The sequence below is a fragment of the Astyanax mexicanus genome, chromosome 18 (assembly GCF_023375975.1).
Source record: "Astyanax mexicanus isolate ESR-SI-001 chromosome 18, AstMex3_surface, whole genome shotgun sequence".
Lineage (NCBI taxonomy): Eukaryota > Metazoa > Chordata > Actinopteri > Characiformes > Acestrorhamphidae > Astyanax > Astyanax mexicanus.
Window position 1 is genome coordinate 21,076,594 of NC_064425.1, and position 27,937 is coordinate 21,104,530.

General features: G+C 38.6%; 1 protein-coding gene across 11 annotated transcripts in view; it reads right to left on the reverse strand.

The window, feature by feature from the left end:
• The window catches only part of tenm4 (teneurin transmembrane protein 4), a 332,448-nt gene that overhangs the window by 73,520 nt on the left and 230,991 nt on the right, over positions 1-27,937 (reverse strand). For 6 of the 11 annotated variants that reach the window (XM_049467313.1, XM_049467312.1, XM_049467309.1 and 3 more), the window contains 4 exons: positions 23,674-23,700; positions 15,829-15,975; positions 11,465-11,681; positions 2,198-2,317 (listed from right to left, as the gene is read on the reverse strand). In XM_049467313.1, the coding sequence (XP_049323270.1) occupies positions 2,198-2,317; positions 11,465-11,681; positions 15,829-15,975; positions 23,674-23,700 (511 nt within the window). The remainder of the gene's footprint in view (positions 1-2,197; positions 2,318-11,464; positions 11,682-15,828; positions 15,976-23,673; positions 23,701-27,937) is intronic. The other 5 variants (XM_049467314.1, XM_049467315.1, XM_049467311.1 and 2 more) reach the window with 1 other exon arrangement.

The window sequence follows — 27,937 nt, forward strand, 5'->3', positions numbered from 1 at the left end:
CATCATAAAAACGAGTGGAGACAGCCTTGCCCCGTTTCTAAGTGGCTGAACAGGTGCGTTTGTGATTTCCCGCCGCGCTGAGCATGTTTCGCCAGGGTTCAGTACAGAGCCGAGCGAGAGAGAGCGTGTTTACACGAGAGAAAAAGAGAGAGAGAGAGAGTGACAGAGACAAAGAGAGAGAAGGAGTGAGCGAGTGAGAGAGAGAGAGAGATGGAGTGTTTACAGAGTGATGGAGAAGAAAAGGCAGACAGAGAGTGAGAGAGAGTGAGTGAGTGAGTTAGGGAGAGGCGAGAGGAGAGCAAGATGAGAAAGAAAAGCATTTAGAGGCACAAAGAGATGGAGATGAGGAGAAGCAACTGAAGAGAGAGAGAGAGAGAGAGAGAGAGAGAGAGAGAGAGAGAGAGACAGTAAATGTGTGGGATGGAGAAAGCAGCAGGGAGAAACACTCAGCTCAGGGCGATAAGGGGATAGAGAAAGAGAGAGAGATGGAGAGAGAGAGAGTGAAAGAGAGAGAGAGGCATTAGAGAGTGAGCAGAAGGACAACATCTACCCTCAGAGTGAAGAAAACAAAGAGATGAAGGAGATCAAAGAGGGAGAACATTGTGGAAGAAGATGCTCTAGAAAAAAGAGAGAAATACTTGGATTAAATCTAGCCTGAAGTCTTCACCCTATAAAGTTTTCATTTCTTTAATATAACAGTGTAATAATGTACTATTTATTAATATTTCTATACTATATCCATGCCATTGTATTGTTAGCTAGTTACTATTAGGTTGCCAGGTGGCCGCTACAGTGTCAAGTACCTGCTAAATGGGCGTGACAGTGTTGCAAGCTGACAGCATTTCACCAGGTATTTAACATGGTTAGTTGGCGTGGTACTGTTAAGTGGTTACTAGGGTTTTGCTAGGTGGTTGCTAGGCTGTTACTATGGTATCCCATATGGTTGCTTATTATGTATCCTTTAGATAATGTTGCACTCCATTCATCCTTTATAATAAGTGTCTCTAGTAACTGTATATTTATACATTAAAAATGTAATAACAATGTATCTATTAGTGCACATAAGTACACATTATAATAGATTAATTACAGCTGTACAGTTTAGATAATTATATATATATATATATATATATATATATATATATATATATATATATATATATATATACAGCTCTGGCTATTTATACAGTAGGTATTTGTTTGAGTAAAAGGAACATTGTTGTTTTATTCTATAAACTACGGACAACATTCCTCTCAAATTCCAAACAAAAATATTGTCATTTAGACCATTTGTTCATATTTTTAAAGTTCATATTCATAAGGTTTTAATAGTTCAGAAATCAATATTTGGTAGAATAACCCTGGTTTTGAATCACAGTTTTCATTCATCTTGGCATGTTCACCTCCACCAGTCTTACACACTACTTTTGAATAACTTTATGCCTGCACTCCTGGTGCAAAAATTCAAGCAGTTCAGCTTGGTTTGATGGCTTGTGATCATCCATCTTCCTCTTCATTATTTATATCCAGAGGTTTTCAATTTGGTAAAACCAAAGAAACTCATCATTTTTAAAAATATATATATTTTTCCAGAGCTGTATATACACACAACTTTTTCCAGTCAGAATTTACATTAACCCATGTGCAAGCACATAACCTTTACAACTGTAATAAATGTGTACCTACCAGTAGTTACACTGTTATTACATGTTTGGTAATGTGTAACTACACAGTTATTACAGACACTTAATCATAAAATAGGACGGAACCCTTATCAATCATTCAAGGCAATCTAGAGCTGGAATGTTGTTGTTGAAGTACAAGAAAATGTCTGTATGAGAATAATAAATAATAGGAATATTAAATAAAAGGAATACATTGTTTTGAAACAATACATTTCTGATACCCTAGCTGCTGTATAAGAAACAACAATAACATCAACAAAGGAAAATCTAAATAAATAAATGAAATAAATAAAAAAATAACAAAGTGTTTGTTTCTACAGATCTTTCTATCTGTGATTTTGAAGGTTTAAGAGAGGCCTTTTCACTGGGGGTCTTAGATAAACCTCAAAGCAGAATATATTTGCTAAAGGAGTAAAGCAAGCTCTTAATAATTTATACTGTACATTACTTTGATTACTTTTTTATTATAATTCTGTGTGTGTGTTTGTGTGTATATGTGTGTATTAGCCTACCTGCCATCCTGTCTGGTGATGGTGTATCCGTATGCCGGGTTGTTGATGAAGCTGATGTTCACTCCAACCAGCGGCGTTCCATCAGAGGTCACAACTTGTCCTCGAATGACACAGGCATGACTGAGGGGAGAGAGAGACAGAAAGAGAGAGAGAGAGAGAGAGAAAAAACAAAAGCCACTGAGTCAGCCTTCGATTCTGCCATGTAATACCACACACACACTCCACATGTGACCCCGTTTCCAATTGCTTAAATAATGAATTAAACCCGGCCGACAGCTGTGAGGAGGCCGCAGTGGGGTTCCCTGCCTTAAAAGAAAAAAGATAATGAGAAGAGGAGGAAAAAAAATGTGACTTCACAGAGAATTCTTTACTCTTTCATCCTAATTAAAACAGAGAACGGCTCGGAGCGCGGAGAATAACGGGGAGGTGCAGCGTCGCCGTTTTCTTCCACCTTGGGCTAGTTGGAAGTGATCTCACGCTTTAAAGATGCTATCGGTTACCTTTGGCACAGTTCACACTGGCAAATCAATATTGGTGAATCAATCAAACACCATTTCAGTCAGTCCTGGACTCACACCAAGAGGATTAACAGCAGGATACAAGATTTCAGAAGTTCAATGTTGCAGAATGAAGCAGAGCTTACAGGAGACTTCATCAGGTGTTTAGGAAGTGAACAGGAAGTAGATGAGGAGATCCTTTGAGCTGCATTGTTGTGTATCCCCCCTTAGCTTGTCCAGTATTTTTTTTTGTCCAAAGTTAGCACCCGGTTACTTCAAGAGTCCTGAGTATAAGGATTATGCGACACATTCAAGCCACACACATCAAACTCAAGCAAAACTAAAACAAAAAATCTTCTATTTCAGATTCCGCCTTCACACAGCTTTACACACTCCTGGCATTCTCTCAAGCAGCTTGGTGTGGAGCCATCTGGGACGCTTCTCCGGCAGGTTGGACAAAGTTCCGTATGTTCCTGCACTTGTTCACTACCGAGAACAACTTGAACTCAGGGCATTTAAAATCCATAGATTTTTATAACCGTTAAATTGGCCATAACTTGTCTAGTTTTAAACATCAAATCACAGATTGAAATGACTAGAATTGTTCAAATTGTTCTCCTAGATGCATTTGTACTTCCTTCAATTTACTGGAGACCTCAGGAGCTCCTCCTCGAATATGATAATCACCATAGAGCAAGTCCTACCTATGAACAAATAGACCCATTCTGTTTGCTGGTTATGCTGTGGATGGATGGATGGATGGATAAATGGATGGATAGAAAAAGGTTGCTATCCACTAACAAAACAAGTATTTCCATTTTTGTCTATTTTTTTGTACACTACATAACTGGAACAGACAAAACTGTCCCTTACACTGCGCCCCCTGCTGTTCGGTTGCAGAAAGCTGTGTAACCCCACCCATCCCCATAGGTTTCAATGGCAAAACAAACAACTTTTATTCCCGTTTTTTCACAATATACTGTAATTCTACCTCCATTATTTAAATGTAACAGTTAGTGTAACCTCTGCTTATATTGTCAAATTTTTATATCCCCACAGAATTCGTTATTTAAAACGTTATTCAGCTCTATTTAAAAAGGTGTGGTTATTGTAAAAGGGCTGGTAATGGGCGGGACCAATAACAGATCGTCAACAGAACCTGCATCTTGCAGCCCTCAGGGGCGGGGTTATTTAAATGAATAGTAGGCTGTCTCTCCCCAGTCTTTCTCCCTCCTCTGGTCTCTACTGCGCAGACTCGGGTTTCAGGATCGCCAACATGGCGGAAGATTTTGGCTTCATTTTCATTGAATAAATGGGAACGGCGACACGGTGTCCATCTTTTTTACAGTCTCTGTTCTAAACATAGTCAAGTGAAGTAGGCAGACAAATACTAATAGATTTTTATAGACTGTGCTACAAGTTATCTAAGAGTAATCTAAAAGGTAAAGAGTGTGGTAAGTGTAGATTAACCTGTGTAAAAAAAAGTGCTCTAGCTGAGGAATAATTAGACAGCGGGCTCCGTTCCTATGTGCTGGGTCTTAAACATTTGCCACATAGCGGAAACAATTAACACTGGTGTGTAAGAGGCTGCCCTCATCCTGTCCTTACTGCAGGCAAGATCATTCACCCAACAATATCCAGCTCCCATGGAGCCCTGCTTTATGCTAATTTAGGCTGCTGGTCTCCTTCAGCCGTCCTTGGCTTAGCTTCGCCTATCCGTAAACAAAGTTAGCAGAGCTGCTGCTCCAGTGCACTGCAACCTTCCAACCTGCCCGCCAAGAGCTGCTGGTGAAATAACGAGAGTGAAGGGAACGTGGCGTGACTCTGTGTGAGAGCCCGTGGCCGATCACTGATCACTGATCACTGACGCTAGCACTCTGTTTTAGCCTAACTGCTATTAAAGTCCAAACGCCCTATTTTCTACTCCATCTCTTTTTAGGACAAACTGTAAAATCAATTTCTTACTGAACTAATTAAGTTAACATAACTTAAATACTTAAATATTACAGAAACTTGGCATCACTTATGCTGATAAAGTCAAACTAACTCAAAAAGGATACGTTGTTTGTTTCAAGTGTTTGATTTGAGTTAGTGTAACTTAGTGTAAATAATTTAAGGCAATCGGTTTCCACAAATGAAATATGTTAATGCTGTTTGATAGGAAGTTCTTATGACTACAGACTGTTTATTTTACTTTAATAGTTAAAAATGAGTTAGCTCAACTTTGCTGGATTTGCTGGAGCTGTGTAAAAAAAACAGTGTAAGTACAGTACAATTTAAGTTGGTGTAATGCTTGTCTGTTAAGTCAGACATACGTAATTTTAATGAGTTGGCACAACTATTATATACATTTAAATGGGGATCTTTGAGTTGAACCAACTTATAGTAACTGAGTTTAGTTTAGTTGTTGCCATTTACAGCTTCTTTTCCATTGGCTTCTGGCACAATCTATTTGCATACTGGGTATGTCCTCTAGTTTCTGACTAACACTTACCATAAGTGTGTAGTGATTCCCCCCGGGCTACCTTAGGTAAACTTGTAGATCATATATTATGATTAGCTGCCTGGTCTCTGTGTTGTTTTTTGGCTGTAGGAACTCTGTGTTGACTGTGCTCTAAATACTATTCACTCTATGGCTAATTTATGTGAATGTTTGTTTAACTCCACACAGTATTGCAATTAATTTAAAAAAGTGAGTTTTGAAAACTGAATTCATTTAAGGCAACAAATGATCTCAAATGATCTGAGTAGAATTAAATACTTAAAATACTTAAATAAACTAACAATTACACTGTGAACAAGGTTAGCACAAGTCACTTGATTTACTCAATTCTATATAGCAATGATTATGTGCATTATTCACACTCATATTAGAAAATAATTGATGCTCGAGTTATTAAACAACATTAATTGGTTTAAGGCAATCGGTTTCCTCAAATCGATTGAGTTTACTTAACTCGTCAGGTTTTACAGTGCAAAGTGGAACCTGAGCAGAACTGACTCAGCCCTGCCTTAGCGAACAATGAAAATGCTTGATTTCTGACAGTAAAGAGAATAAAAAGTGACAGAAAAGTCGAGAATGAGAGAGAAAGAGAGAAAGAAAAGGGAAAAATGGTAAAAAAACAAAAAAAAAACAAAAAAACATCCCTAACCAGCAACCTAACAAGAATCCGCAGGGTCCAAAAGGAGACGTCACAACATCTCCACTGTGAATACATCTCCACAGGAACCCTCAGAGCTGATGCTGTGCATTTCAAGAGCGCTAATGAGGAAAATAATAACAAATAATATCAGCCCGCAGTTGAAGTGCACTGAAACAATGCGTGGGGAAAAAACAATGTGCTGACAATCCTGCATGTGATATCAAAGAGATTAAGCTGCAGAACAGTAAGAACTGCCTTCATCTTCTTCAACAACTTCACAACGTTCAGCCTAAAGAGGTAGTATTAGTTAGGGAGGCACTGAAATGAACATTTTAGGCTAAAAAGGTTTGAGTTTTCATAATAAATAAAGTGAATAGCCTAAATGTATGAACCAACATCATACATCTACCTCACCAGTGCTAGCTATTCTAATAATTGATTTACCTCTGTACTTGTATTCTAATCATAAATTTATCTCATTTATCTTAGCATTGCAATTTTACTGATGAATTTACCTCAGTAGTGCTACTCAAGTCACATGTGAGCAAAATTTACACAGAGAAAGGCTTAAAGCTAGTCATTTTTATAAACAAACAAATTACTATCCAAACCGTGTACAGCTTATATATTTTAGCTGTTTTCTAGAGTTTTAAATTTAATTAAATTAACAAGAACATGCTGTTCGCCACAATTTACAGTATATACAGCAGTACTCTGAAAAACCTTACATTAAAGGAAACACTGCAATGATTTGATTTTCAATATTTCATATTTCAGTCTTTTCTTTTCCAGTTTCTTCCAAAATATTTTGCTTGCCAAATGTTTGGTGCACTTCTGGTATTAGTGCTTCTTTTGTACGTTCGGTACATGTAATCTCCGCAATGCTAGTCAGAGACTGAGTAACTACGTCTATCATATCTGACCCACATTTGCTCAAAACCGAGCACAGCTGAGACGGTGATGCAAAAGACGCAACGCCATAAAACCATCAGCTGTTTTTACAGACAGCATTCTAGATAAACGCTCCCAAGGCCACTCGAGTTTCCGAGCTAAAGGAAAACAACTCTTTATCAAATCATACTTGAAGTGCAAATCTGCAGAGATTTTACAGCAGCAAAGCCTGCACTCATACAACAGCATCGTCATTACATCAGCCATTTACTTTCAAAGCACACGAAAAAGAACAAATAAAGCCCCGTCGTTCATTAGAAATGCATTACTGTGCACCGGAGCATTCCGTTTTCAGAGAGCACACGCCAGCCTTCTAAATCAGCTAAATGAAGAAGAATGAAATAAAGAGTCATCACTTCAACTTCCTCCTCCTCTGCTTCCAAATGATGCCGAATAGTGCCAGGAGCATAAAACTGCAGTAAACAGACAGATAATTTGGGGGAAAAATAAAACAGAGTGGGAATTGCTAGATTTCAGCAGATGTGAAGCCTTCACAGATGAACTGGCATCGGCCTCAAACAATTAGGCTCGGTTTTATTAACAGAGGTATTAAAAGATAAGAAGAACACATATGCCACACATTTTTTATCCAGCTCCATTTATGTTACTACCAGTATTTGGACAGTCCTATGCTATAAACTATATGACATAAAAAATATGAAAATATAAAGCTTTATTCCTGAACACAATTGTGGCTGACTGGGAGAAAATCAATGGTTTAAAAATATGCACTAACACAAATAAATTGGGATTAATAAAGTACTTCTTTCTATCTGAAAAAAGCTGTTTTAAATATATATAGACCTACACATAGAAGTACATATGTAATTATTATGTTATCTGAATTCAATAATCAAAAAAAATATTTTTCCTGTCCAGACTATCAATAATCAATCTGGATACAATTTATATATGCCACAAGTTATATTTTAGTTGGACTTTTTTTTATTTTTTTTTATTAGCATAATCACCATTGTCATTATTATTTTGGTTGTTTATTCAAATCAAAGAAATGATATAGCATGATCAATATTGTAAATGTATTAAATATCACATATCATTAAATAATATAATAATTAGAACAAAGCCAGTAAAAAATCAAATTACCGTATTTTTCGGACTATAAGGCGCACCGTATTATAAGACGCACTATCAAAGAACGCCTATTTTCTGCTATTTTTCCATACATAGGGCGCATCGCATTATAAGGCGCGTTAAGTGACACTAGAAAGGGTGCCTATATCAAAGTGAACAGGGGTGGCGCCATGTTTCCCTTCCCCCACCGGGGGTGGTCGCTTGCCGGTGGAGCGTCTCAGTATACAAATCTAACGTTAGCTCTTTCAAAGTCAAACGAGTGCTGGATATTAATCTACACAGATTCCTCTCCTGAAAACTGTTTATTTGGGTGAGTAACGTGCTCCAGTTTATTTACAGTAAGCTTAGATTTCCAGATGTCCACTAAGGCTTGCTGCACCAGCGTTAGCATAGCTATCCGCTAGCACGCTAGCTAGTCCCCTAAACTAGTAAAGTTAACCCAAACTTAAACGACAGCGTTACACTGAGTAATCCTGCGTGTTCTGGTAAGACAGTGAGATATTAGCTAGCGATTCGTCCCCCGTAGCTTGTTTTAACACGGTAAACAAGCAGATTACAGGCTGATAAAACTCACCTCTGAGAGAGTTAGCGCTTAGCATCTAGCTAATGCTAGCCAGGCAAAGCAGCACAGACTTACAGGCCGATAACTCACCTCTGAACGGTGAACGCTTAGCGATTAGCATCTAACTCTAATAATACTGCTCCAGCAGTATTAAAAGTGCTAAATTTAGAAAATACTGATCTCTGAACAGTGAAAAAGCTAGCTAGCTAAGCGGTTAGCATCTAGCTAATGCTATTGCTGCTCCAGCCTCGGAGTGGCGGCTCTGCACGGAGTGTGTGTTTACTGCTCCTTACACCTGACGGGTAAAATTTAGATAATACTGATCTCTGAACAGTGAATAAGCTAGCTAATGCTATTTGCTGCTCCAGCCTCGGAGCTGCACGGCTCTGGACTCTGTATAGCACTGAAACTCTGTATAACGCTGCACGGAGTGTGTGTTTACTGCTCCTTACAACCTGACGAGTAAAATTTAGATAATACTGATCTCTGAACAGTGAATAAGCTAGCTAGCTTAGCGGTTAGCATCTAGCTAATGCTATTGCCGCTCCAGCCTCGGAGCTGCACGGCTCTGGACTCTGTATAGCACTGAAACTCTCTATAACGCTGCACGGAGTGTGTGTTTACTGCTCCTTACAACCTGACGAGTAAAATCCATACAAAAGGCGCACCGTATTATAAGACGCACTGTCAATTTTTGTGAAAATTAAAAGTTTTTAAGTGCGCCTTATAGTCCGAAAAATACGGTATTAATGGGGAAAAGTAGATATTATAGGCTATCATATTATATAGCTAATCATATATCATATTATATAGCTATTTTTTTTTCAAAGCAAGTCCAAAAGCCTACTACAAAACAAAACAAAAAAAACTAACCTAATCAATCGGACTATTTTATTTACAATCTTTTGTAATATTACATTTTATCAACACTCTACACTCAACACTACGTAAAGCTGAGTCTGCATGCTATGCTGTGTTTATATGTGTGTGAGTACATTCAGCATAAAACAAACAGCCGCCTAAAATACCTACAGGAATAGAATAACGTGTTGCTCCCGGCCGAGCGCTCGGCTCTGGTGCAGGCTGGTGTATTGGGTGTCCTGTTAAAAGCGTGGTGGCTTCAACGTGCAGCACCTCAGCCGCTTTTTAGTGGTGGGACGTGTCAGGAAAGAGCACTCTGACATGAACAAATAGGTGGAGGATCAATAGAGAGGGCCCGATCGGGTGACTGCTTGGGGGCTGCGTCCCGCTGGCACGTCCCCGCACCCGAGTGCCCCGTCTGAGGCCGAGAGGCTCTGCCAAGCCCTCTCATATCTGTCAGTGGCTGGAGGAACGAATAGTGTTGATGAATAATATATAACATCTGATATTTTTAGGTGAGCTGTGAGCTCGGGCTCTTGCGGCTCGTCGCTGGTGTCTTGAGCTTTATTTATTTATGCCCTTTTTTTCCCTTCTTCTTTTTCTTTTTCTTCTTCGTGGAGAGGAAGATGGAGGATTGGTAGCACCCCCTTCTCAGAATAATGAAGTGAGGATTGTGAAACACTGAGGAGTTCCTATTGAATGTCACAAAAATGTCACCCCTGGAAAATGTCACCTCGCATTCAGAGTGCACTCCGTGAGTATCCGCTGACACGTCCACAAAAGGCACTATCAGACCCTGTCGTCGTCTTCTTCTTCCTCTGCTTCTTCTTCTTCTTTTGGGTTTTTTTTTATGCAGCGGCGGAAGGTTATATGCATCAGACATCTTGACATTAGCGGGCCGAGGATGCGGCGGCTTGTTAAAGTTCTTCACGCGGGCGGCGCTTGTGGGGGAAGCTGGTGGAGGCTTAGCGGTGAAAGGCCGCGAGAAGTTGGGAGCGAAAGGCGGGGAAGGAGACCAGTGGCTCAGGCTTTGAAGTGATCAAAGCGTCATTAGGGATGGCGTGGATCAGAAAAGAGGGAGATTGGACGAGCCGGAGGCGCCGAGGCACAAAGCAGAAGCCACTCGGCTTTAAGACTCTGCCCAGCGCAACAAACACGAGCTCCGAAGACGCTCCCGCAAATTATGGCACGGGGCGAGCGAGGGGGGATATGATCCTGCTATGATCCAAAGCCTTTCGAAACATCAAATTTCCACTTCAGGACCGAAGCGCAGAGCCTAAAAATACGATGCTCTGAATCCGAGGACTCTCCGGCACATTACGCCTCAGCCTTAAGGAGACAGGAATCAAAACGTCAGGCCATTAGAAGCATTCGCCTCGTAGCTGCGAGGACCAGACAGATGCTCTTTTGATGATTCCATTTTTTTTTCTCTGCGTTTCCGGCTTCTGCCGTTTGATAAAAGGGAAACAGGAGAGTTGTATTGTGCACGTGTCTGTGTGTGTATGGGCATGTGTGTGTGTGTCACCGAGGGTAGTCCATGAGATTTCACAAAGAAGCTGCAATTCTTTTCTTATTTGTGTTTCTGCCTATTGTGCTGGTCTTAAATGAGCTTAGGAAAAGAAAAAGCGCAAGAGAGAGAGAGAGACTCGCAAGCAAGCCAGATGCAAAAACACTGCTCTAAAAAAAGAGAAAGCTCTCTCTCTCTGGAGCCTAAAAGATGAAAAAGAAATGAGACAAAGGAACAGAGACTCGGTGGAGAAGTCACGAGGGACGCAGCGATAGCGATTGTCTATCTCCGCTATGAAGGAGCGTGGCTGGGACCCTGTGCCCCAGGTGCCGGTGGGAGTTGGACTCAAAGGCATTTCGACATGCCACTACTCACTGGATTCATAAATATGAGGAGCTTGTGTTCCTGCTCTGCTCCTGTGATCTGATCTGTATAATTCCTCAGCTGATCAACCAAACAGACTCAAAATAACTGAGCACAGAGCAAAAAAAAATAGATGTTGTCATGCCATGAAAGACAGGAGAGACACTATTTCCTGTTCAAGTAACTCATTTATCGCTATATATATATAGTATAGTGAGTTTCATTCACTATACACTCTGCATCCTACATATTTGAATGGTGGTACCATCAGCAAAAGCCATCACTCACCTGCCCTCAAAGGGGTTGACCCCGGGGATGACATGGGTGCTGTCCCGGCCCACCAGGAAGCGAACGCGCTGGTAGAAGGTCTGCAGGTTGCTCGGACTGGAGGAGATCTGCGTCTCCTGGATGATATCAAGAGGGTCAGGTGAGCCCACACACAGTGAGGTAGTGTGGCACGAGGCCTGCAGGCAGCAGTCCGGGTCCATACAGTCCAGCAGACCATCTGAACACATCAAAACAAGGTGTTAAAGCATATAACCTTCAAGACCGATGTTTATAAAACTATAGATCCTGTAGAGTTACCGAATAAATCAATAACTGGTACCCGATGATCTGATTTCCTTTGAATGAACACTGATCACAAAGCAGAATGAGCCAAACAGATTTTTGATCTTTGGAATCATTGTACTTCTCTTTATAAGTAAAGGTTATTTTACAGTTACAGTAGATACAGTAGATACCTGCAAGCAGAATCTCTTGCATCAATACTTGTGCGTATTGAATAGGCAGTCTGTCCGATTTTAGCTCAACACCAGTTCTTTTTCTTTGTCTATTGTTTACTGGTTGATGATTGCCTGCCTCAACTTCCTGTAACTGGCCCAAATGTCTATTTTTAAGGTATTTTCATACAGCAAACCATCCAAACCAGTTGAACCAGTCAGTTGATCCAAACTAAGTTAACCTCTTTTGAGTATACCAAATTTTGGTCCCATGGCCCAGATTGTGGTGTACAGCACCTTTCACCTTTCATGCTACTTGGTTTGGACCAACACCTCAAAAGATCCTAATCAAACATTTGATTTGATTTGATTTGATTTTAAGTGCCTTTATAAACGTATATCTTTAGCTTTTTAACATAGTAAAAAAGAATCAACTGGTTTTCCCAAAAGAGAGAAATTGTTGATTGTTTGGAAGAGCTCCAATGTCAAAGTAATTTCTCATATAAAAAAAAAAATTGTAGTTGTAGTTTTTTTCCCCCATAAAGCACTGCTCTAACACACCCCATCAGAGATGACTGGTCATCTTTGCCTGCCCTATAACTCTACAGCCTTAAATTTCTCTACACCTCCTTTTACGGCTTCCCAGCCACCATGTCTTTTCCACACCTCCTCTGGCAGCGTTCCTCCTCCTTCCTGTAATTCAGCTCAAATAATTCAAGACTCCCGGCCAGGAGAGGGGCACTTTAGAGCACTGAAGTGGGTCATCTCTCTATCTCTGCCTCTCTCTCAGTCTCTCTCCCCCTCTTCCCTCTCTCTCTCTCTCAATCTCTCTCTCAATCTCTCTCTCTCTTTCTCAGATCTCAGGAAACTCTCTGGGTAAATGCGCAGGAAGACAAAAATAACACGTCTCCTGGCTAGCGTCACACTAGCTGTCTCAATTAGACCCCACTCTGCTGTTACAAGACAGCCAGCTGACCTATCTAAGCTCCTCCCACAAATACATGTGCTTATAATAAAGGCTGTAAGGTTGGCCAATTTCTTACTACCACGTATTATAGACTGCTGATTACATATATACACTCAAAACATCTTAAAAAACTACAAACCCCCCCCCCAAAAACCCTGGATTGCTGCAAAACTAAGCATGCAATGCAAATGATTTGGGTAGTGCACCTCTTGGTGAGAGATCATGAACTGCTGGACATTTTGCCAAGCCACAGGATGGGATGCCAACTTTATCAACCTTTGAGCATAGAGCAGAATCTACAGGCCCAGTTGCATTATATATGGGCAAATAAGCTGCAGGATGCCATATGGAACCTATATACATACCTCTATGATTAACCATATTACATCTCATCTAATATTACTATTATTACTTAGATGTATTATCATTACATTTACATATACAAGTCTGGAAAAATAAATTAAGAGACCACTTCAGTTTCTGAATCAGTTTCTCTTTGATTTTGCTATTTATAGGTATATGTTTGAGTAAAATGAACATTGTTGTTTTATTCTATAAACATTTAGACATTTCTCCCAAATTCCAAATAAAAATATTGTCATTTAGAGCATTTATTTGCAGAAAATGAGGAATGGCTGGAATAACAAAAAAGATGCAGAACTTTCAGACCTCAAATAATGCAAAGAAAACAAGTTCATTTTCATAAAGTTCATAAAGTTTTTAATCACAGATTAAAAATGTGTCTTGGCATGTTCTCCTCCACCAGTCTTGCACACTGCTTTTGGATAACTTTGATGGCTTGTGATCATCCATTTTTTTCTTGATTATATTCCAGAGTTTATTTTTATTTGGTAAAATCAAAGAAACTCAACTTTTTAAAGTGATCCAGAGCTATATATAGTTCCATTTGATTCCAACAACTTTTTGTTCTTTATTTCTGAAAGTATCAAGGGCCATTTGGCCATCTTTTATAAAGTTCAGTAAATGAGCCGGAGTGCTATTTGCTCATGAGCTCAGGTTTCCTGCTGTTCCAGCACAGCTTGTCCTCCAAGAACACATGTCCAGGCATCAAGTCTAAACGGCTAAAGCCTTGCCAGGGAGACAAAGCGCCTTTAGAATAAACGGGAGTATGCAGCTGCATAAAATGCAGGAGTCAATGAGTGGCGAGGCAGTGTGTTTTCACGTCGCGGATGGAGAGGGCTCTCCAGAGGGAAGGTGTTCTCTGGAGCCTGTGAGTTCCAGGCTCTTGAGGGTCTTTGTGACAGGCACAGGCTGAGACTTATGTGGGGGCTTAGTGGGATACCGTCTCCCTGAAGCTGATGCATGCTGGGATTTGGAGGCATGGCTCTGTGGGGATTGTATACCTCCCATCTCAGCTTACAGGGCTCTGAGGCTCTAATTCTCACTTGGAGTGGCCTCACTCTCCCACAGCCAGGGCTGAGCATCTACAGGCAGGTCCGTACACATCCACTGCTATTTAAAGAGCTACCTGATTACTACACCATGCAGGTGCTGAGGGTCATGAGAGGGCAGGTGTAAGCGGAAACAACAAACATAGTGGCTCTATTTCAGGGACGATCAGAAATGGACAAGATGCATCATTTCTTCTTGATCTGATTCCTGGTTTCAAGTCTTTTTGTGCGCACCCTTCCATGACCAGGGTGCCCATTTCTACACAGGTTTGTGTGAGCCTGTTTTAGAATTTTGTGCTACTCAGGATTGTTATTAAGATTCACATATGGAGATAATTCTGGTCAGCATCTCTCCAATCATGTTTCTTTAATTATTAAGTATACCTTTGGATACTTGTGTGTGATTTAAACCTATGTGCTCTATGCTCTATGTCTCTCATCCTACAATATAAGAGTATGAGAGTGTTGAGTTCCACTTGGACAGGAAGCACAGGGTAAGAGTTGTAGTGTAATAAACAGACATCAACTGTCTTAATGGAATGTAATTTTTACCTGAAGGCACAGGCACTGTCGAAGAGACACATTTACATATAACCGAGGTGTGAGATTTTATTGTCCATACATGAAAAAAAAGATAAAATAGAACAAAAGAAGATAAAGATAATAGAACAAAACAAAAGACACGAGACAAAAGAAGAAGCGAAGATAATAGAACAAAAGAGAAGACAGAAAAGCACAGCAGATAAGTGAAGACAAGAGAAAAGAGAACAGAGAAGAACAGAGAAGTGGACAGAACAGCAGAGTAGTGAATAGCATAGAAACGAAGAGAAGAGCTAAAAAAGTGGAACAGAAGTGACGTTCAAGTAAATGAAGAGCAGAGAAGATAGATCAAAGTAGAGCTATGAGTAGAATAGAGAAGAGCAAAGCAGAGAAAAGCAGATCAATACAAATGAAGAGCAGAGAAGATAGATCAAAGTAGAGCTATGAGTAGAATAGAGAAGAGCAAAGCAGAGAAGAGCAGATCAATACAAATGAAGAGCAGAGAAGATAGATCAAAGTAGAGCTATGAGTAGAATAGAGAAGAGCAAAGCAGAGAAGAGCAGATCAATACAAATGAAGAGCAGAGAAGATAGATCAAAGTAGAGCTATGAGTAGAATAGAGAAGAGCAAAGCAGAGAAGAGCAGATCAATACAAATGAAGAGCAGATAGTAGAGAAGTGAAGAGAAGAGCAGCGATCAGCAAAAAAAAGAGTAGCAGAAGAGAGCAGTACGCAGTAAATAATGTGTGATGAGTGTAGAGCAGAGAATTGTTCTACAAATGAGATGAAATAAGCAAAGAACTGCAGAGAAGTGGAGAGAAAAGAAGTGAAGAGAAGAAGAGAGAAAATAGATTAGGAATTAGTAAGGCAGATAAATGAACAGAACAGAGAAGAAAAGGAAAGTGAAAAGAGATTCAAATTAAGCTTTTTTTTTGCCTAAGGGCCCATTAGTAAGTTCGTAAGGCTGTGTGTGTCAGAGTGTGTGTGTGTGTGTGTGTGTGCATGCATTTACCTCCGTCGTTGTCCTTGGCGTCACTGCATGCTGTCTCCATGGAGGTGTCACAGCCTGTTCCTCTCCAGCCCAGCTGGCACACGCAGTACCAGCCGTTATTACCCAGCGTGCACCTGCCATTGCCATTACACAGACCCGGGCAACCCTCTGTGCACACACAAGCACAACAGCCATGTCAGTCAGTGAAACAGACCCCCCCCAAAACACCCTGTCACCATTCCAAAAAACTAAATGAATGCATGTTAAAAGTTGAATAAAGCCAAATAAAGAGAGATGAGAAAGAGGCGGATATTTAAAACCATTAGTTTACGTAAAATTTGATCTTCTGTTAAACGTAGAAGAAACTGCTTTGAGGGTAACAGGTCGAAAAGTGCATCAGAAATAATGGTCTCTGACTCCGGGTGATTAATTTGATACACATTTTTTAAGCTCCTCCTATCCCTTTGAAGCAGGCGGCCATTGCAGAGCCTCTCTAAATCAATAGATTCTCATTAGTGCTGGAGAATGGATCCAGCACTTAGCTCCTAGGTGAACAGAGAGAAGCAGACAGACGGAGAGACGAAAAGAAAGAAAGAAAGACAGACAGACAGAGAGAGAGAGAGAGAGAGAGAGAGAGAGAAATAAAAGAGAAAAGGAGCACACAATGAGGAATAACCTGGGAAGCAGCAGTCGCTGAACTTCAATCTATAATTTAAGAACTGCCTGATTTGATACGAGGTTTATTCTTCCAAAGTCTGATGTGATGTTTCACCAACTGCTTACATCACTGTTAACATCTCAACTTCTTCGCAAGCAAGGAAATGACTTTAGACTGGAGTAAATCCATTTCAGCAACACAGTTCAACAACACTGGCACTTCATTCTGTTGTTTTGTTCATGTTCTATTTACAGCTTACATTCTAGAAATGCTGAAGCAAACAGAGACGAGAGGACAAACTCCTGCTGTCTACTGTCTTCATCCTATTGCCTCCCTGCCCACACAACAACCTGCTGCTCAAATCCTATCTGGAGAGAATTACAATAATTTACCTGGAGAGATGAAGCATTTTTGTGTTATAAGTGTATTAAGAATATATTTTTTAAGTATACTATTGACATGGAAAAGTACTTACTTTTTAAAACTTAAAATATGTACTTGAATACTTACTAAATGTACTATTTTGGATCAACTTATGGCAATTTAAGTATGTTTCAATTATAATTAATCTATGATTAAATACAACATCAAAGCATTACATTACATCAGCTTTTAAGTGCTTTTTTTGAGTGTTATAAGTTTGTGTTTTTTTTTATATTTAACATATTGTGTGCACCTTAATGCTACTTTAAGCAGTATTTAATACCACTATATATATTTTTTTCTATCAACACAAAGTATAATTTAAAATTTAAAAGTACATTACTTAAAAATACATTGTATGGGAATACAGAGAAAGTCCATAATATTTAATGTGCATTTTCATAAAGTATATTAAATTGAAAATATGCTTTTAGTATTTGTTACGTAGTTTGAACATACTTTTAATGCTCTTCTATGAGCGCCTCTATACCTGAGAAAAGCCACAAAACTCCTTTCCCACAAGATTTGATGGACCATTTGTTTATTAACAAAGTTATTCCTACATCTTATTTTACAGAAGGTAAAATCACTGAAACATAATTACATTACCCTTCATCACCTTGTCTAAATAGGGCTCAGAATCAGAATCAGAATAAAATTCCACTAACATTATTTAGTATAGTGTAGGTTTGTGTCTAGAGGTGGTAGGTAGAGGTAAAACCTCTCATTAATGTATAGATTTTATTTGAAAACACAGTTAAAGATTAGTATTCTCGAACAAAAAAAAAAACAAAAACATTTTAAACATGTCCTAAACATGTTCTACATGCTGGTAAAACTGACATTCTGCATTAAAGTTAGTCATTGAGCTGTACTGGTTGAATGTGGCCATGCAGGCTGAATTCATGCCTATACACTAAGCTGTCACTATGGTACCCTGTACACTGTAGAGTGTAAACTGGGCTAAACAGTGTGAGATCTCAGGAAAAAAAAAACATGAGTATATTTTGACTTAGTTCTCATACATCAGATGAAGCCTGCTGTTCAAACAGCCTCAGGCAGAATGGCTTCAGAGAAGAAGCAGCAGGCTAAGCTACTGTAAGAAGCATTAGACAGTTACAAATTTGCTCTTTATGGCAAGAAAACAAGTTTATTTTATTATTTACATGTTAAAATCCTTTAACTTTAAAAAAGAAAATAAGAAATGTGCCTTTAAATCCGGTGAATTTTATGTATGAAGTTTACTAGACAGGCTGTAAGGAGCAGTAAAGCCACTCCATTAAATTGTAGTGTTATTAAGGCGTTTCAGTTTAGTTCTCCAGAACCGGGGCTGGAGTAGCATTAGCATTAGCAGCTAACTGCAGTTGCTATTTCCAAATTCAGAGGGGAGTATTATCAGCCTGTAGCCTGCTGCTAACCCCGGCTAGCACTGCTGGAAAGCAATAGCATTACCCGCTAATCACGATCGCTATTTCCACGTTCAGAGGGGAGTATATCAGCCTGTAGCCTGCTCCTAACACCTGCTAGCACTGCTAGAGCGGTTAGCTGCTAATGCTAATGCTCCAGTCTTCAGTGTTGGAGAAATTCCAACTGTAAATAAACAGAAGAGCTTTACTGGCCCAAAGAAACAGTTTTCAGGAGAAAAAACTGTATAGATTTACACCCAGCTCTCGTTTGATTTAAAAGAAAGTCTTTTTTTTTTATTGCAGTTCTCTTTATTTAGCTTAGCTTTACTTAACTTAGTGAACTACCCACTACCCCCACTGTTTTGCAGTGCTAGTAAAAGCAATTTTTAGCTAATGGTCATCATCACTGGTCATTCCTAAGTAGCTGTTATAATTACGGGCATAAGAGAAGAGTAGATGCTACATAGGGAAAGGTGTGGAAAGGTGACTGTTATGGCATTTATTTAGGACCAAAATGATTATACATAATTTCAGGGTTATTAGGGAGTTCATATGTGGCTCCTAGCCTACTATTAATTTAATATTGGTAATACATTAGTTAATATTGTATCCCAGGTTGTTGCGATGGTGTGTCAGGTGGCTCCAAGTGGTTGCTTTGGTACCCAATATTGATGAGTGGGTTTTACAAGTTATTTGAATGGCTAATTTTAACAACCACAACTGACATTCTGGTCATTTAAGATGACGGGGATGTAGGAGCTAGCACGCTTGAAGCTTCATTTTTTATTTTAAAGGTTAAGCAAACTTGGTTTGGGTACAAACATGGTTTAATCATTTACTTTGGTATTTTCCCCATGCCATTCGTTGAATAAGTGGATTTTGTAACCCAGACCTATTGCTATGCATCACAAATCTCAAACTGTGCCATATTTAAGTTTTTTTGTTTTCTTTCTTAAGTATTTAATTTATCCACGCATAAAATAGAGACAATTCACAGAATAGATCAAACTAATTTTAACACTTAAAAGTATAGTTACAAGTAAGATTTTGATCAAAGAATGAGCATGTAATTGACTGAGCAGAAAATTGCAACCGATTCTAACCTTACAAAACCAACGCATTTGGACTGATACCTTCAGACTGAAGCCCTACCCTTATTCATCTATACATTCCTACACTCAAAACTCACACAAAAGAAAGAAAAAACTGATACTATCAAACTCAGGAACTTCACATTTCTAAAATAAAAAAAAAACTGTCAACAGCCCCAACCAAAGCCTGGTTTACTGGTGACAGTCACCAGTGCCACATAACAGGCAGCAAGAGAAAGAGAGGGGAAGGAATGAGCAGAGGAAGAAAGAGGAGGGAAAGAGAGCGCTGGATGGTGGGTGTTTTTTTGTATAGAGCAGTGAAGGTGGAGGTTGCCTGATAAGCAGGAGATTTCCGATGGCTCTGGCAGCCATGATGCAGGAGAAAATGGCTGCTTGTGGAAGAGCATGGAATGTGTTGATCTGAGCTTTGTGCCGCCGCTCTCGTGATAAGACAGCGGTGTGTGTGTGAGTGTGTGTGTGTGTATGAGAGCCTCTGTGCTCTGCGCACTATAATATGTAATATGTTTAGCACAATCGACGCAAGAAGCCGCAATTCGGGGCTTGAGAAACGCGATTAGGAGCTTTGCTTTCCATCTGGGCTTCGACGTGCACAGGGATGTCATGCCTGAAAGCAGCTCACCAGAAGACGCTGTTGGGTTTTATTTTTGGAGTGTTGCTGCCAGGGCTGCAAATCTCTGACCTTATATTGATTTCGCTGGTTGGAGGTTATTTGCGGTGCGTCGTGGAAGCTCAATTTCAACATGATTATTTTGGTATGAGACAGATACAGTGGGAGTGATTTATATACAGTAGAGTATTGTAAGTATTAGGACACTATATGGAAATGTTGTCTTTTTTTAACATATTGAATCCTATGAACTTTTGATCTTCATTTAAACATAAAAGTAGAAGCTCTAAAGGAGTGTGTTCACAAATCATTTTTTTGTTATGGAATTCCTATAAATTACTACTTTAAATGACTAAAGAACACAATTAGAGAACATTTAGGAGGAGCCTGTCTTATTTAAACCTCAGATCTTAACATTTTCATTCAATTTTACTCTTGATTGTTGACGTGAGTAATTTTCTTTTGACAGGATCCAAGAGATCTCTCTCAGGCCTTCAGAAAGAAGGGTGTAGTTGCCCTGAGATAAGTCTAAGATGGCACTATTTTAAAAGTCAAATTTAATGCTTTTTAAGACCTTTTTAAGACCTCAATAAATATAAATTAAGACTAAAAAATATAGTCATCATTTCTTTGGTAGAAAATAATTTGTTGTATTGGAAATCAAAAGTTAAAGTAGCTAACTCACCACTAACGTTAGCATGTTATCTAGCTCGCCACTAATGTTAGCTAGCTTGCTGCCTGGACAGGTTTTTAGAAGATCCTAAAACATTTAGACATCTATTATACTGTCTGCAAAATAATTGGTAAGTAAAAAAATATGCTAATGTGGCTACATCAGAGTTTTCTTTGGAGCTTAGATAAAGTTTGCCACAAATGTTAAATTTCATGCTACCATCTATCATCAGTTAGAGACTACATAAATTTCAACTTGTCCAAAGATCTGTCCAAAATCTGATTTGTGGCATGAAATCACATGAAATCCAGCTACAACATGAGATCCAAACTACATTTAGAGATGTTTAGAGATACAATTAACGTGAATGGAATTTTTGTACAGATTTGTCTCAGTCTGGACTCAAAATCTAGATTTCAGTTACTTTTAACATGGCAAATAAAGATCTCATCAAATCCAGAAGGATAGATGTCTAGGAATCTAACAGTGAAGCTATGCAAGACTTGCAGGTCCAATGTGACTTCAGGAGTGGAGAGTCATCTCATCAGATCTGAATTGAGAAACTAGTATATACAGACACAGACGAGCTATATTTAGTGGATTCTTATATTTAAAAAATAGCTTCAAATGTATATAATGGGCAGAAATATACCCCACCCAGCATTATTACTATATAACCCATCATAACAGATTAGAAGCGACTTCCAAAATCTCCACCTTCAGATTTATTTTTACACCTCCAGTTGCTGCAATACATCTTCTGAAGATTGTCCCTTGGAGAGTGCCACTGACTGCCTCTTCTCATCCCAGCAGACAAGCAGCTCTATGTAGCTTTAGCACAGAGGAGGCAGCTGATTAGTCGCTTCTGAATGCTTATTACAGGGATAAATAAATAAAGATGGGCTCTCTGCTGGCACCGGTTCAGTTTAATTGGCAGCTCTTTCAGAGAGAGGCCCCCGTGGAGCCACAGCCCGTCAGACTGAAGCGGCCCTCGAGTCGAGCGGGTCTGCGAAATGCCTCGCCTAAACCCCTGCCGCTAATGCAAGCTACACAGGTGGTCCGGAGAGAGAGAGAGAGAGAGAGAGAGAGAGAGGCAGAACAGAAAAAGAATAAGGAGAGGCAGAGCACGAACACTGCAGACCTAGTTCGAGACAAGAGTGAGAGGAAGAGCGAATGAAACGTGGGAGGGAGGCCTGCTGCCACTTCGCCTCCGTCTCCTGCTCAATGCTGAATACTTCCTTTACGGAGCTCAACAAAAAAAAATCTCATTTACACAAAGTTGCTTCATCCCAAATGTAGCTGATCAGCTGAGACACTTAGGACTAAAAGCACACTTTTTTTAGTTTATTTTTTAGCTGGAGTTATGAGCAGAATATGCAGCTAGCAGGCAATATAGATCGAGTATGACCTTGTGAGTTCTCGTAGAAATTTTGCAGCACAACTTATGTAAGGTAACTATTTTATGGTGTTCTAAAAAGGATTTTCATTTTATTTCATCGCAATAATGCATGCAGTGGCTCTGTTCTCAGCTGAGCAAGTTTTCGACAGAATTGGTTCTTTAAGAAAAAAAAAAAAAAAAAAACACTTTTTACATGCATTTCTGGACAAGCTGAGAGATACAGCACATAAGAGATACATTAATTGAACTTTATATTTCAAATTATTTAACAAAAATAAAGAATCAGGCTTTGTACCAACTTCTTGTGTTAGCATTATTAAACAAACAATCAGTCACAGTAGTTGCGTATGGGCTTTGCTTATTGCGCCATAAACATGGAAGCTGATTGAACACTACGCAACAACACCTGTGACTGGTTGTTTAAAAGAAGAAGTACATAAAGCATGTGGCATTGAAATTCATGAATGTGACTAAATTTGATTAATATTTAGTTCTGAAGGAAAAGTAAAGAGGCTTTTAGGCACCTGACGACAACATTTGGGTTTTACATATGATTTTTTTTTGTAGTGTTACTCTTTTAATTAGCAAAACTGTGGTAGAGTCCCATTTCTTCTATCTTGTACACTGTAAGCCTGGATAAGTTGAATTTACTTGTAATGTAAACTTAAGTTAGCATAACTTAGAACATCAAGTTATTACAACTAAAATATTTTTTACTGTAAGACTTACAGACTTTACTTAACTTTTTAAGGCAGCTGGTTTGCTCAATTTTTTTAAGTAAAGGGAAATGAAAACAAAACTTGAGTTAGCATAAATTAAAACATCCAGTTATTACAGCTAAAAAGGGAACTTTATTTATTTCTAAGGTAGCCCAGGGGGACTCACTACACACTGATGGTGAGTGTTAGTCAGAAACTGTTGGACACACCCAGTATGCAAATAGACTGTGACCAAAGCCAATAGAAAAGAAGCTGTTAATGGCAACAACTAAACTAAGTTATTATAAGTTGGTTCAACTCAGAAATCTCAGTTTGAATTTGTATATGTGCCCACAAAACTTCAACTAACCCAAAATAGTTGAGTAATGTTCAGAAATATCCCATTTTATGTAAAACAGACTTCAAAATCATTCAGTTCAAACTATGTATGAGTTTACAGTGTACCATCCCCTTCTATATATATATATATATATATATATATATATATATATATATATATATATATATATGCCCATATATCCATTAAAACACATTGGTTATAGACTTTTCTGAAGTGCTGCTGCAACACCTTTGTAACTGGCCAACCTCCATCAAAGACCACCACCTACTCCCTTGGTGTGAACGTGCTAAGCAGGAATGGCTTCACTGGGAATGTACAGAACAGACAGAGGTAGAGGAGTGAGCTACAGGAAGAAGCTGTGAGAGGAGGAAGGGAGGAGGAAAAGGAGCACCAATGGACTGAGACATGTAGATTTTTTTTTGAGGGACAGAGAGAGAAGTGAAGGTATGGGGACAAGATGAAGGAAGAAGGAAAAGGAGGCAAGGAAGGAAAGAAAGAAAGGAAAGTAAGGAAGGAAGGAATGCCATACCTTTCACTACCTTATCCAGATAGTGAGCTTGGGAGATAAAAGACAAGGACATGTAAGGGGAGGATTTGAACAGTGCAGCTTTCAGAGCGAGACGCAGACAGCCAGAGCTACGGCAGCCATGCCTTCAGCTTTTATCGAGAGAGAGAGAGAGAAGAAACCACAGCATGCAGTACCAACACATAGCACAGGCCACATAAACACACACACACTGCACAGGCTCGAACACAGCACACACAGAGAGGAAGAGAAGAGAGGGGTTAGAGATAAAGAAAGTATATAAGAGAGAGAGAGAGACTGAGAAAAAGTCCTGTAGAGCCAATTTTAGGCCAAAAACTACAGCCAGAATGACTGAAATGATGAAACATTTTGTGACTATTTTATCACTATTGAATATGAGGAGATTATGGGTTACGCTTATATACGGATTGTAGGCTGATGCTGATGAACAAGCAATAATAGGTTTTGTTGAGGTGTTTACAAAAGAGCATTTTAAATTAAAGTAGAATAGAACTCAATATACAGCTCTGGAAAAAAAAATAAGAGACCACTTTCCAGTTTCTAAATAAGTTTTTCTGATTTTGCTATTTATAGGTATATGTTTGAGTGAAATGAAAATTGTTGCTTTACTCTATAAACTACAGACAACATTTCTCCCAAAGTTCAAAAAAAAAAATTACATTTAGTACATTTATTTGCAGAAAATAAAAAATGGCTGAAATAACAAAAAAGATGCAGCAAGATGAGCTTTCAGATCTCAAATAATGCTGAACAAGTTCATACTCAGAAAGATTTATTCAGAAATCAATATTTGATGGAATAACCCTGGTTTTCATGCATCTTGGCAGGTTCTCCTCCACTAGTCTTACACACTGCTTTTGGATAACTTTAGGCCACTGCTGGTTTAAAAAAAATAAAAATTCAAGCAGTTCAGTTTGGTTTGATGGCTTGTGATCATCCATCTTCCTCTTGATTATATTCCAGAGGTTTTCAATTTGGTGAAATCAAAGACACTTCACCTTTTTAAGTGGGCCTCTTATTTTTGTCCAGAGCTGTACGTTACATTATTACATTATTATGTTTTCCAATATTTTAGGAAAATTACTTGAAGTCTTATTTCCCTTAATTTTCATACAATTTTAAATATAACTTGTCTTAAACCCGTACTCATTTGGCTTTGTACTTAATTTGATTAACGCAGCAATATGCAACAATTGTTATTTTTGTTATATTTTTTTTATCCTGGTCTCGCACTAATTGTCAAAGCCACTAATTGTAATTTGCACTTGAGCAATCACTAAAGGACATGCTTTACACATGCATTTCTGGACAAGCTGAGGGATAAAGAAACCTTATCTAAATATGAAATAAGCATGTGCCCTGACATGGTAGAATAAAATACTACGGAACTTTACATAATTATGACTCAAATATGGTTGCCCAGGATTGCGCAATTCTCACATTATCTTCATTGTCCTGCCCTCTTCAACAGAGTTACTTAAACAAGCCCACAGTAGCAACAATGAAGAGGCTATTCTCCCTATTACAAGTCAGTGGAGCATTCATTTATTGTTGTATTTTATGGTATAATTGCTACATAGTGTTGCTTTGAGTGCTAATATTCTTAATCTATTCTTTGTAAATCCAATCAAAACTAATTTACACTATTTACTGTTTTATTATAACATTTATTAGCAGTTTAGAGTTTTAGAGTTTTAGAGTTTGACGAGTGGTTTTGATTCTAACACCAGCTGTGAGGTGATTTTCCATTGCTACCGACTGATTGACAGCTAGCTGAGCAGTGCCTATAAAGGTTACGTAAGCCTCTAAATATCAGGGATTATTGTTCATGATATATATATGTCATATATCATTATTACAGTATATATATACACAGTATACAAACTAGCTATGAACACTGAGCTCCTTATGCAACAGTATGATTCTCTGTGATTGGGCGAGCCATATCACCACAGTGAGCATTAACGAAAAAAAAAAATATATATATATTAATACTGCATTCACATAATATTAAACATTGAAGGAACGTCTGAGCTTAAACAAAGGCCCGACGAAACCCTGCAGCTCTCGGCGTACACTGCCTGCGACTCTGAGATTCAGGCTTTGTGGAACTGCAGGATTCTCAGCTCTAAATATAGTCAAAAAAATATTCATCTGCTTATTTTTCCTCCGTTTCGTGCTGCGCAGGTTGGCGTGTGCTGTCTGCAGCCCGCTTCTTTTCTGGGGCCACTGGCTGATAAACAGACGGAAATCAAGCACTGGAAATGGCACTGACAGAAGCAAAGAACTGTGTCACCCATTTCTAGTGAGCAGAGGTGGCAGGGACGTTTCTCAGGAAAGAGAGAGAGAGAAAGAGAAAGAGGCGGAGAGAGAGTAAACAGAGGAGACAGGGAGATAGACACGAGGGTGCTGAGACAGACACACACACACATACACACACACACACACTGGAAAAGGCAGCGTCCTAGAAGAGGTCAGTCAACTGGCCCATTCAGGCTCTTTAAGGTCAGCTGAAAGAACGTGAATCGGCACAGCTGAACAGAGAACACACCCCCAGGCAGGAGCAAAAAAAGAAAAAAAAAGAAAAGAAAGAAAGAAAGAAAGAAAAGAAAATCATGAAATAAATGTGATGAGTGCACATTTATTTATGTCTCAAGGCAGCATCCAGTAACACATAGAGGGCAGCGCAGGATTAAGCCTTACCCTCAGGGGTATTTCTCTACCAAACAAACCACTGAATGCAACATTTCCCTTTCAACATTTTTTTAAAGATGAATCATCCACAGAAATGTTGAAAGCTGTTCAATACTAAAACTGGTGTCATATTTTTATTTTATTACAATTTTTTTTTATCATGCCAGCATGTTAAAACACATCAAAAAGATGTGATTAAGACAGGCCCTTCGATATACAGTATATAATTTAAGTTTTACATGTATGTAATTATTATAATTCGACCAGCTATACAGCTATACAGCTATTAGCTGCGCTGCTCTCGCCCTAGCTCCACTGCAAGCGTTATCTACCACAATTAACTGCATTTCATGATTAAGGGGCTATTAATTTTCATTATACATAATTGATGAGGTTAAAAGGTAAACTAATATAGATGTGCAGAAGAAGAAGAAGGTGACTTTCAAATGGATGCTGCAGCAAAATATCGCAAGAAATGCGACATGTTATGGTTATGGTTAAGTACAGATGTCTGGACTATACATTTTTATATACAACTCTGGAAAAACCTCGGGAATATAATCAAGAGGAAGATGGATGATCACAAGCCATCAAACCAAGCTGAACTGCTTGAATTTTTGCACCAGGAGTGGCATAAAGTTATCCAAAAGCAGTGTGTAAGACTGGTGGAGGAGAACATGCAAAGATGCATGAAAACTGTGATTAAAAACCAGGGTTATTCCACCAAATATTGATTTCTGAAAACACTTTATGAATATAAACTTGTTTCCTTTGCAGTATTTGAGGTCTGAAAGCTCTGCATCTTTTTTTGTTATTTCAGACATTTCTCATTTTCTGCAAATAAATGCTCTAAATGACAATATTTTTTATTTGGAATTAGGAAGAAATGCTGTCTGTAGTTTATAGAATAAAACATTAATGTTCATTTTACTCAAACATATACCTATAAATAGCAAAATGAGAGAAACTGATTCAGAAACTGAAGTGGTCTCTTAATTTTTTCCAGAGCTGTATATATATTTACTGAATCTTTATTTAGGTTAATGCCCTTGGGGGCATTTTAAATCATTATTAGACTCATCTTTAATCTCTTAAACTCCTCAGAACCACAGGGGCTTCCTGGTCCTTTTATCCCCCTATTGGTATACCTATGGAATTACTCATGGCATTCATTTGCATCTAGTTAGCAATTAGTTATCCTTAGTGTGTAGTAAAGTTTATGAAGCATATGTGGTTAAAATGCAAAATTGAGACACATTAGAAAGTGTAAACTTTACAGTAAAATAAATAGAAAAAATCAGATCATTTTGGAGCATGTCTATTGGTCTGGTTAGCATTTCATTTTATATTACATATTTTTAGATCTTGCTTTTTTTATTTAAGACATGGATTGCTATCTGAATTTTTTACTCTTTAATCAATTTTCTTACTAAATATACAAATAAATTTAATAAATAAATGATCAAAGAATGTAACTAAAAATAAAAGTGCACTTTCTAGATCAATGATTTTTATTTAAGCAACCTGAACTGCATTTCTTGTCCTTTTCTAT